Source organism: Lolium perenne, chromosome 2 (genome assembly GCF_019359855.2).
Source record: "Lolium perenne isolate Kyuss_39 chromosome 2, Kyuss_2.0, whole genome shotgun sequence".
In the NCBI taxonomy this organism is placed as follows: Eukaryota; Viridiplantae; Streptophyta; class Magnoliopsida; order Poales; family Poaceae; genus Lolium; species Lolium perenne.
In genome coordinates, this window is record NC_067245.2 from 212,752,456 (window position 1) to 212,765,095 (window position 12,640).

Here is a 12,640-nt window from a genome sequence, read left to right on the forward strand (position 1 = left end):
AAAAAAATCGGCTACATTTGAATATAACTTACTGTATTGAGTAAAATAGGCAATGTATGTTACAGTTATCAAAAAACAAAGTGTGGCGTGGTGGTTTGGTGTTGTCTAACCTTCGTGAGGTCGCAAGTTCGAGTATTCAAACATGTGGAATTGTCTATTTTTATCTAGTTAACTTGACTTTTGCGCAAAAAATAACAATACTAGGCATAGATGTGATTCAAACTCGCAACCTATTGCTTGAGGATGGAAACGTCCTACCGCTGCGTTGCATGGGACGCACGGTAAATTAATGCTAAAAATTTAATTGTTTGATGCCAAAAAAAATTGAATTCAAAATTTGTTTGAAAAATCTCGTACGAGAAAAACCCGAGATTTCCGAGATATCGCGGTAACCGTATTTTCCGGTGCCCTCCGGTAAAAATTTGTTACCGAGAAAAAAAACCTTGGTTGTGCCTAGCAAGAGAGGGATTGATCGATTTATACTGAGGAGATGAAGAGACATATTTCACCACGCATCACGTGATGGACGGAACACGAAACCCTATCCCTAATTGTTATGTATTTGCAAACCTATTGTGAACTATTTTAGTTGTACAGACTATGATGTCTTTAGTGGTTTTATTTAAAGTCAGGCTTAGTCCTTCCATTTAAAGTTAAAACCAATTATATTAACTATTTGTATTGAACTTTTTTTACTTCATCTCACCTTATGCCAAAAAAAAAAGTTCCCTTTGGATACATTCTTTGATAGTTTACATCACTATTTTTTTTCACGTGCAACTATGAGAGTTTATATCGAAATCACAATCGTATATAGATATCTTGATACTTATTTATCATTTGATTATGATATTTACCATCACAAATATATTTTCTTGTTCCAAACTGGAAATTGTATTTGAAATTTCAATTATGTTGCACAATGTATTTCTAAGTTAAGTTTTATATGATTATTAGTTTTGCATTGTAATTCACCTAAATCTAAGCAAACCGAAAGTGGCACATCACTTCACGCAACTAATATGTGTGTATTTATAGTAGTGTGTTTGTATGTGTCCTTTTGATATAATATCCTAAAATATCTATATATGGAACTTGTTAGCGGAAATTCAATTCAGCTCTCGGGTGCATATGCTCCCTTCATCCAATTTTTTTATGAGTGTCAAAAAATTTCAACAAAAAATATATATGCTCGTATATTTTCGCGAAAATCTGATATTTTTTATGATTGATGTAAAAAAAAAGGTAAAACATATCTCACAAAAGCCTTATTTTTAGCACTAAAATTTATCTTTTTTACGTAGCCAAATATGTAGAAAGTTGTAGAAGCCTAATATTTGTTTCGTTCTTTATTTCGGTGACCATTATGGGGTATATATAAAAGTACATGAGGGAGTAGACTTGGAGTATAAGATGATATCTCTAGAGTCCTAGTCTATCTCTACGTCCTATACGTATTCTAACATCCCCCTCAGTCGTAGCGGGAGTGAAGCGAACGAGTGCGACTGGATTTGAAGTAAAGTCTCACGCTTCCGTCCTCTTCTCCTCCTTGTCATCATCGGTGTCCCCCTTCTGGTTCCTTATCTTCCCTCCCGCAGTCATAGCGGGAGTGTCATGGACGCAAGTGATGACGCGGACGCTGTCGACTGGAATTGTTGCCAATGTGTAGCTGTAGACATTGTCTTGATGTCGATGTCGAGATAGCCGATCGTGATGTAGCCGTGGTCGAGGTAATCATGGTCGATGATGTAGTCATCGTAGATGTGGAGCCGCATTTGCCAGAGGCGCAAAAAGTTGCGCGGGTTTCTTCTTCCTTTTCTATTTGGACGGAGCTGCAGTCGGGGCCGACGTTTTGCACCTTAAAAGGTACCGTCGGGGGCGACATTTTGCACCCTGAGGGGTATCATCGCAGGCGTCTTGCAGATGTCAGAGGACGCGGTCGTAGGTGAGATCACCAGTCTTGCCAGGACTGGAGGAAGCCCACCAAGCACACACGGTTTTGCCAGAACCATGTGCACGGTTGTGGTGTATCGATGCAGTCTTAGCCGTCGAACGCGGTCAATGTCGGCGTCATGCCTTGCAGTTGTACTGTCAGAGGGCGTCGTAGTTTCATGTCCATCATGTGGACGATGTTGTGCGGCGGCGGCGTAGTGTTGACCTTGGTGATGATGTGTCGGCGATGTTGGAGCAGCAGGTGTGTCGACAATGTGTGTCGCTTGAAGGCGTCCCTCGCAGCGACGATAGTGTCGATGCCGTGCTGTTGGAGAAGTCGATGAAGAACTTGCATCTCTTTCCACACCGGCCTGGCGTGTGGATGGTGCATGTCGATGTCGCTTCTCGTAGATGTACTCGAGGAAGATCTTGTGTTGATGTAGTGTACAGTTGATGTTGTAGTGTTTGGCTCGGTGCTGTCCGATGCAAACTTTATCGGTGTAGACGTGTGTGCTCAGCATAGATGTAGTTTGTCGAAGTAGTCCGGTGTTCCATGGCCGAGGCACCGTGCTGCACCTCACGACATCATACGTTCACGCCGGTGCAGTGTTCCCGAAAACATCGAGCGCGTGGGCTGTAGAGCGCGTGTCGTAGATGTCCGATCTGTGGCCGCAGAAGGGTCGTGTGACGCGGGCGCGTGGCCCGGCGGCGTCCATGTGCGCTCCTGATGTGCTTGAAGCTGGCCATATGGCCAAGCCCGGCGGCGTCCATGTGCGCTCCTGATGTGCTTGAAGCTGGCCATGGCCATCCATCTTGGCCAAACCGATCTGGCCGGCTAGCTCGCGCACGCCACCATCATGCATGTCTCTCCTTCCTAGTTGGGTTGCATGCACGGGAGCTGCTGATTCATGCGTGGAAACCCGCGTGAGGTCGAGGATTCGGATCGATGTAGCGCCGCAGCGCGGAGGTGCACGCCCGCGTGCGGTCGTCGCCCTCGCCCGTCCTGTTGTTTGGGTAGGGCGGCATACACGCGTAGCAGTAGATCGGAGATCATCTGGACTCTGGAGCGTCGTAGTGCAGTCGATGTAGGATGATGTCGCGGAGACGAGCGCGCGGCGTCGTCGTGGCTGTCTTGAGTCTGTGCCGGAAAAGCGCCGCCTGGGCTCAGTTGCATGGATTTTCGCCGGAAAGTCATTGGATTTATTTGTCTAAATTGGATCTAGTCTAATCTATGGAAAATTGGAAATTTCGAAATTTGGATCTAAACTAAACTAAGAACCGATCAGATCTTTGATCATGATCGGGTGCCGCGCCCCCGAGGAGAAGATCTCCCCGGGGGCGACGCGATGCGGAAGTGGTAAGAAACCTAGGATCGGCGCCGCGAGGATAACCGCTCTGATACCATGTAGAAAGTTGTAGAATCCTAATATTTGTTTCGTTCTTTATTTCGGTGACCCTTATGGGGTATATATAGAAGTATATGAGGGAGTAGACTTGGAGTAGAAGATGATATCTCTAGAGTCCTAGTCTATCTCTATGTTCTATACGTATTCTAACAAAATAAACAAGTTGATTTTTTTTGAAAGACTTTATGCCCACATATCATGGATACCGAGTTATTGTAGAGTCGCAGGACTGCAGCTTACTTATCTAACTAATCTATTGAAGACGATGACTCCAATGAATGTGCGTCGCTTGTGGTACACATACTTGAACGATCAATCATGTATACCTGTATACTGACACTAGCTCGTGCATAGAACCTTTATTTCGCTTTCATGTACATCATCGATTTTAAGTCGTTCAATCCTAGCTATCTCGAAGATGCATGAAAGCAAGGATATCAATGTGAAATACTTTCTTCGTTCCTAAAAAAGCTTCTCAATTTTATCTACATACGGAGATATGTATTAGCTACAGTACGTCCATATCTAGAAAAGGTTGAAAAGTTTTTTTTTTTTTGAAACGAAGAGAGTACCAAAAGAAGTGGAGATGTCGTTTGAACCATTTTAAGTAGATATCCACGTGGAAACCATTACTATTATAGTTGGAAAACATCTAGTTGCATATAAATATAGCCATACTCCCTTTTTTTCTTCCGTTGACTTTCTCATGTTATTGTTGTAGTTAGTTTTTTTCCGAGAAACACCAAGTACAACATATATAGCCCCCACAGACATCCACGTAAGACACGTATCCTCTCATCGTCCACATAAACATCGCTTACCACTGAGAAGATCCTTTTTCTGAAACACACATAACCTTAAACCTGAAGTTTGCGAATCCCCTCTCTGGCAATCGCTCGCTCGAGCGCTCAGTTTCTGTCGGCGCGGAGCGCTCGCGCGAAAGCGCGATTCAATTCCTTTTTGTATCACGTAGTGTTTTAATTGCGTTCACACGTGTTCACACTAACAGCTTGTATTACTACTTTGCAAGTTGCATGCAGCCAAGAGCGTTCACACTGCATGCATGCACATGCACAGAGCATCTCATGGATTTGCATTTAATGAGCCAACTTTTCAGCACTGTTTCATAAGTTGTTGCATGCATACACATAGCATCTCACTCTTTTTTTTCAGCACGAGGCAGACTTGCAATTCTCATTTTACAATTCCCTTTTGGGTTTTTTTCGTACGGTAATTCATATTTAATAGGGTCCTTTTGCAATTCCCTTTTTCGGGTCAGTGGTTTTTAAGGGGGAAAATAATGGGTGGGAAGATCCACTTGCAACTCAAATGAACTACCACTTGCTACTCATAAGTACTGTTTTAAGTTGTAAGCTAACAAAAGTTGCTAAAAAAATTCTTAATGAAAATTACTTTTTAGGGTTGCTAGGTATTTATATTTACCGTTGATAAATAACGGGGCACCGGGTTGATAACTTGTAAACAAAAAAAGAGTCGCTACATATTTTAAATTAAATTAATTTTTTAGGGTTGATATTTATTTATATTTACCATTGATAAATAGCGGGTCACCGGGTTGATAGCTTCTAAACTAAAAGAGAGTCGCTAAAATATTCTAAATGAAATACATTTTAGGGTTATTATTTATTTATATTTATCGTTGATAAATAATGAGGCACTGGGTTGATACCTTGTAAAATAAAAAATGTTCGCTAAAATATTCTAAATAAAATACTTTTTAGGGTTGGTAGTTATTTATAATTATCATTGATAAATAACGGGGCACCGGGTTGATAAACTGTAAACTAAAAAGAGTCGCCAAAATATTCAAAATAAAATTAGATTTTTAGGGTTGGTAGTTATTTATATTTACTGTTGATAAATAACAGGACACCGGGTTGATAGCTTCTAAACTAAAAAAAAAATATCGCTAAACTGTTTCAAATAAAATTAACTTTTAGGGTTGATAATTTTATATATTTTCCGTTGATCACTCAAGTACGGAGGGGTTGATTATTCAGATAGAGAGAGTTGATAACTTTTAGCCCGGAAAAAAGTTTCTCGAAACATATCAACATGGGTGCTAGTTTTGAAGATCTCGTCGAGACGGATTTATTGGTGAAAGCGAATCTTAATTTGGAGTTGTCGTTTGAAAGTTAAAACATTTTGAATTTACAAATTTGGAAAAGATTCCGCTGACATCAGCAGATTCGTCTATTTGTGCATGCATGCAGAACTTTCCCTCAATAGCCTGCACCAGGTTGATAATTTTATACATTTACCGTTGATCAGTCAAGTGCGGAGGGGTTGATTATTCAGATAGAGAGGGTTGATAACTTTTAGTCCGATTAAAAGTTTCTCGAAACATATCAACATGGGTGCTAGTTTTGAAGATCTCGTCGAGACGGATTTATTGGTGAAAACAGATCTTAAATCGGAGTTGTCGTTTGTGAGATAAAACATTTTGAATTTTCAAATACGAATTTAGAGTTGCTAACATGGCTTTCCCTAATTGGGCTGGGGGAAACCGATCGCTCATTCTCTTCCTGGCGATCGCGCGCCAGCTAGGGCCGCCCTGAAGTTTGACCCCTAATGAACATGGATATGGGCAACCTTCAATCCGCGCAACTAATGATTGGTTCTCATTTATTTCAACTCTATACGTGAAGCCTTTTTTTTTAGAAGAAGACTATTTTGGTATTACTCTATAATAGAAACAATCCAGTTTTAGAGCTTCACACGGTCTATATATAGAGAGATGATCTGTCAGCAATTTTCTTCGCTTATATATATGTTGCTTCAGACCAAAAACACCAAGAAACTATAATTTACGATAAATCTGTGATACTTAGTTTGTTGCTCATGGTATTTCTCTTTTATGTCCTCTCTGCATGGGTCGCATTAATAATCCACACAAAATAATGAAATGAAAAATTGACACATGTGCAACCGCAAAATAGAAGATTGCGTAGCATAAAAAATAATTGCAGGTAAAGTCCATGGATAGAATCATAGAACATAGGAAGACGTAGAAAATCCTATGAATCTAGGGCATATGAAATATATATACAATTTTGACATCATTCCAATGAACTAGATGGTTTATATGGAAACTACAACAACAGATTATAATTCAATAATTTTTTTTATCTATACTAATAATAAAGTACGAAGTGTTTCCATGGTATGGTCCGTCTAGTCGGTTGTTGGGGTCGAATCCTTCGTCGTGCGCTTCAGAGTCCAGCTCAAACCTGGCCTCAAATAAGTGCTCCACATGTCCACATGACAACACAGTCCGGCTCTAACCCGATTGAGCCTGTCATCCCATAAATAACCATGTTACAGAAATCTTCCCGCACCCCACGGGCCATCGATCATCACAATTCACACCCGTTCGCGCCTGGCTATTGATATACGAGCCTACGACTACTACGAGGATGATGTGGGATTGGAGCTGAACTGCGACTGCGTCGTGTTGCGATCGATCTAAATACTACCTCCATCCCAAGGCTTAAGGCCTATATTTTTTTTCAGAAAGTCAAACAAAGTAAAGTTTGACCAAACTTTTAGAAGAATTTATGAACAAATATAATATTTTGTAGATACCATATGAAAATATATTTCATTATCTACCTAATGATATTGATTTTGTACTTTTCATGTTAATGATTTTTGATAAAAATTTAGTCAAACTTAACACAGTTTGACTTTCTAAAAAAATATAGGCCTTAAGCCTTGGGATGGAGGTAGTACCTGTCAACGGCTCCCCGTGGCTAGCAATAACGAGTACTGGATGAGGACTACATCGGGCTGCGATCGGTTGTCGACTAAACGGCCAGCGACGGGTCCGGTGGAAGGGAACATCAGTTGGAGCTCAATGGTCGGTGAAGGACCTTGCAGGCTGCGAGTCGGTGAGGAAGCCGAGAGCTCCGGTTAGGGTGCGCGGTGAGTTGTGCTACAACAACGGCCAGATGTGGTGTAGCCGTGTGGGTGAAGGACGCCCGATAGAATACCTAAAACTTAACCAAACCATTCAAACTAGAGAGAGAATATGGTGTAGATTAACAATGTACACCTACTCACATGCAGCAAGCACCTTATCACTCATCCCAACAGATTATCAAAGCTCAACCCTGCCTGTTATATTCGTCGATCTGAAGTTAGTTTGTATAAGTCATATCTACTAGCATGATCGTAAACAAAATGATCTGTAGTCACAACCTACGTAAACAATAGTGCGTATCTGAAGAAAGAGAAGTAAACAAAGCATGATGCAGGTGTATACACTTGAATTATCCCCAGTATTATTTTCCAATTCCAATGTACACTTGAATCCTCCCCATTTTAGAGAGCTACTAGGTGTATATCAATCTTCCCGGCTGGTTGTAAGTTGGAACAACAATCAATACAATCTTCACACCAAAAATGGCCAATTAGAAAGCCTTAGACCACGTCTACCAAACTGCCATGCAGGATCGATCCGGAAAAAAATCCTATGAGACCGGGTCTATTACCCAGCATGATAGACCCACCCCGATGGCTGACACCTGGCGGTCTATTAAGCAGATGGAAACAAAGGCTGAAAAATCGGGATTGAAATTAATGGGGATTTACGTGCATGAAGATTCGGATAAGCCAGGTGTCATCCATCAGGGTGGGTCTATCATGCTGGGTATTAGACCCGGTCTCATAGGATTTTTTTCCGGATTGATCCCGTGATAAGGCGAAGAAGAGAATATACTTGCGTGCATGTGATATCACGAAGGGTAGGAAGCATTCAAGTGCGACGAGAAGCACGGCGATCCCCTCCAGACCCTTGCGTGCATCTTGAGCATCTCCCTCGCCCTCTCCCTGGGGCGGTCGCCGGCGGCTCCGGCCTGCACCAGGAACAGCAGCCTTCCGACCACACCGACCGCCAGCATCTCCTGCAGCACCGCTGGCGTCGCCGAGTGCCTCGCCACAGCGTGCAGAGCGCGCACCGCGCTCTCCGTCCCCGCGGCGGACAGCCGCGTTACCGCCCTCGCCACGACGGCCAGCCCCGCCGGGTGCGCCACGAGCTCCAGACGCCCTTCGGCGCAGCCGCATAGATGGTCCAGCACGACGATCGCGAGCTCGCACGCCTGCTTGCTGCCGCCGCAGCACTCGTTGAGGAGCAGGTCCACGAGCGCCGCCACCGCGCCGGCCTCGACGGCCTTGACGCGGTTCCGGCCCCACAGGCATAGCCGGCAGAGCACGTGGAGCGCGATCTTGACCGCCTTCGTGGAAAGCTTGTCCGTCACGACCGACACCACCCCTTCCACCAGCTCGGCGCTGGCCGAGGTCAGCTGCGCCGGCGGCATCTCGGAGACCGCCGCCTTGAGGAGCTGGATGCCGTACATGCGCGAGAGGTGGCTGGGCCGCCGCAGCACGGACGCCATGGTGTCCAAGAAGTTGTCGCCGCGCTCCAGGATTCTCTTCCAGCTCTCCTCGGAGAGCCTAAGCGAATGCAGGATGCTGAGGGCCGTGTCCTCCGGCGAGCTCGCCTTCGGCGAAGCCAGCACGGCGCGGTACATCTGATCCTCCTGGGACTGGGACCCTAATGAAGTCTGCTTGGGCGCGTCCTCCGCGGCGTGCTTTTTGAGGACGGACACGAGGAAGGCGACGGTGCCGGGCGCGGCCTCGACGCAGCGGCGGTTGCAGTCGCTCTCGGCGACGATGTCCGCGAGCTCCTTGAGGGAGGCCGCCAGCAGGTCGTGGCCCCGCCTGGCCGCGTCGACGATGGCGGCGACGCGCGCGGCGTCGACGGGCGCGCGCGGGGTGGGGAAGCGCTCGACGGCGTGCACGGCGCACCAGCCCTGGATGAGGCGGCGGAGCGTGTGGTTGGGCGTGGGCTCCCGGTCGGCGGCACCGAGCTGCTGCTTGGTCATGGGGCACTCGCCGTGGCCGTCGGTGAAGACCCAGCGCTCGATGCTGTCCCGGTCGTAGGTGATCCCGGAGGAGAGCGTGACGGGGTCCCGCATGATCTCCATGGAGATCGGGCACAGGAAGTAGGAGGGGACGTCCACCTGCGCCGCCGATGCATCCATTGCTTTTCGATCGATCGTATAAACCTCAGTAGTACTATGTATGTATCTGTCTATCTAGTCTAGCTAGCTATGTACACATGAAGCTAGGAGAAGCAGCGAGCAGGAAATGTCTCCGGTTGAAACGAGAAAGCTTCTGGAGGTGAAGGAGACGGGTGAGAGTGCCCTTTTATAGGGGGAGAAATTAGAGAGGGAGAGGCATCAAGGTCAGCGGTGAGAGGTTGAACCGTGGAAGTCATAGTAGTTCGATAGATTCTACATACACGACCATTTAACTCGCGTATAGTATTCCGAAACGTAGGCTGGCTGCTCGATCTCTCATGAAATAAATAAAAACGAAATTAGCTTGTAGCCCTATGAATGTATGATGAACATGTTGGTTGGCTGGTGTGGAAGTGAAGGGGAGAAAACAAATCGGAAAATGGTGGGCGAGGAGAATTAATTAATAAATAAGGCGCGCGCGATCGCCATTTCCAAGCGGTGGCAGAGGTGAGGTGAGGTCGATCCCGATGAGATCGGTCGCGGTTGCCGGACGGGCGGGCCAGGGCGGCCACCGCGCGCGCTGACCACGAAACGTTCTGCGGCGATGCTTTGACCTAACCTTGTTTTTCCTCTCGTCGTCTTTATTTTCGAAACCTGTTTTAAATTCATTCCTGTTTACTGCTGCTGCTGCCTCCTTTCGACTCTTCTTCTTCTCCCATCCTCTCGATCGCATGGCTCGCGTTGGCTTTGAAATTTTCATGCCTCAGCTAGCTACTTGCGCTAGATTTTTCAACCTTCAATAATTCACTTCTCTATCGCTTAATTTGTCTCACTGTACGCCGCACAGCACTTGCACTTGCACTTGAGCTTGAGTCTTGACTCAATTCGTATGTGTGTACGACTTACGACGAGTCAGTCCCGTGGAGGTAATTACTACTACCATTCTGGATATGAACTACCAAAACATGTGTCTGGCTATGTTTGAAGTTTACACACTATTATTGGTGTTTCCGTCGCTTTTTGTTAAGTTTTAATCACTCTCATGTGAAATCTCAGTTACTTTTTCTGGAATTTCACCCACTGTCTTTGTTGTTTTTTATGTCCCAACTTCTGTCCTTTTTTTGTTGCAGATGCATTTTTTGTGCAATCGCCCTTTCACTTTTTTTGTTATTTCTTTGGTTATTTACTTGTGATTGTACTCTATTAGTGCACCTATTTTGCTGAAGGATGCATACCATCATTGCCATTGCATGAAAAAAAAACAGATTTAGCCACATTAATTTTTTCTCTAGTACAAAAGCATTGGCCCATATTTAAAAAAAGATAGGTAGAAAAAAAGTGAATTGTAGCGAAACACAACTTCAAGGAAAGTTGTAACAAATACAATTATAACTTCTACTACTTTTTACATAGTGTTGGCCCAAACATAATTAGTAGAAAAACATAACTTCACTCATCAACGACTTTAAACTAGAAGTCAAGTGGGCTTCTTGGTGCCGTCGGCTAGGCTTGAGCCGCCTTGCCTTCAAATCATTATCCATTTTCTAATTTTACTATCAAATTGTTGACCACCAAAACCCACCGGCGAGCAGCGACGGGCAACACGTAGAGCCGGGAGGCTCCCAGGACTGCTGGTGGGCCCTGGTCCCTCGGGCGACGGCCCGTAATGCTCCGGCACGCACGTCCGATGCTGGTGCAAGGGCGTGCCACCTGACCTATACCTGGTCAGGAAGGTGATGGATTGCTTCGACTAGTTTCCTGCATGGCAGACACGTAAACATTAAATACGAGCCTCGATCGGCTCTCAGGTTATCCTGTGAATCGGCTCAAGGAGCCGATCCACCCATGATTCGTATTGGATCTACGATAACATGGTGGTCCTGCTTGATCAATACTAAGCTAAAATGATCTACGACGATTTAGGGTTTTCACCACATAACCGGAACATCCTACACGTAGTTGAGCCTGGCAGATACGAAAGATGGCAGAAAACCAACCCTAGAAAAGGCCTAAAAACCAACATGGAGTTGATCCTCGGAACATCCCTTCTAGGACCAGCAAACCGTACCTCACGCACTGCTGGATCCTTCAACCCGTTTGCAAGGCCTAACTATATGGATATTAAACTAATCCTTGAAGAACAAGGAACAACCGTAACAGATCGAATCTACTAAATAAGGACTAAGCAAGGTGCTGCCCTTACACCCAAGAGAGGTGTAAGGACAGCTAGATATCTCGGGATAGCAAAGCTAAGCGAATACATCAAGTAAATATCGATGCAAACCCTAACATATCTATGATAATGGTGTTGCTCGCCATCAAAAAGGCTTCAGTACAAGCAACACATGAACAACGAATAAACAAGATACTGCCTAGATCGCAAGATGCGATCTAGGCAGCATAGCGCTTACCCGGAAGAAACCCTCGAAACAAGGGGTGGCGATGCGCCTAGATTGGTTTGTTGTGAACGTGATCGTCCTCCTTTCTCAATAACCCTAGATACATATTTATAGTCCGTAGACTCTCTAACTTGGGAATAATCCCAACCGTGCACGAGCTAAACTCTATCTTTTAATTCTAACCGACACGTAACCTACTATAATTTACACATACACGGGCAGTCTAGCCCAAACTCTTGTACGAGGCCGATTCATGAATATTTCCCGTGTATATTCTCCAAGCCCATCTCAATCACGGCCCATCTCCTGACTTGGTTAAAATCTGGTGATAACACATGCCCCCCTGGTTTTGGCAATGATAATTCCAAAACCACTTTGTTCTTCCTTTGTAGGGTCATGTCGTGGCAGAGCAGAACCGTCGCAGTATCCTTTCATCATGATGCCTTGCCTTCTCAGCTTCTCTGCACGATTTGACAGTTTTTTGGCACCACTTCCTCGGAAACCGCTGTGGCATTAAATCTCCACTATATCCCCTTTTATTTAACCGCGCCGAACAGTTCGCCTCTTCATCCTCTTGCTCAGTACTATCCATCGGCAAAAAACCCCCTTCCCCTGTAGCCATGTCTTCCTCTTCTCCTCCTCCGCCTCGTCGGGTCTCTCTTTCCAGTCCTCCTCCTCCAGCGAGCCGATACCAGAACACGACCTGATGGCGCAATACGAGAAGGAAGCTCCCGAGCATTGGGACGATGAAGAGTGGGACTTCACCGTCAGGGTGAACGACGACCTACCCCTGGCCGCCGTCGGGTCAGATGACGACCTATCCCTGACCGACGGGGAGGCGGACCTCCAGTTCCTCGTC

At 45.4% G+C, this 12,640-nt stretch overlaps 1 protein-coding gene across 1 annotated transcript; it reads right to left on the bottom strand.

Annotated features, from left to right (window-relative positions):
- Nucleotides 1–8,013: 8,013 nt before the first annotated feature.
- LOC127334781 (E3 ubiquitin-protein ligase PUB23-like) lies at nt 8,014–9,646 on the bottom strand. Its single transcript, XM_051361315.2, has one exon. The coding sequence runs from the start codon at nt 9,401–9,403 to the stop codon at nt 8,096–8,098; it is 1,308 nt and encodes a 435-aa protein (XP_051217275.1). The 5' UTR covers nt 9,404–9,646; the 3' UTR covers nt 8,014–8,095.
- Nucleotides 9,647–12,640: the final 2,994 nt, after the last annotated feature.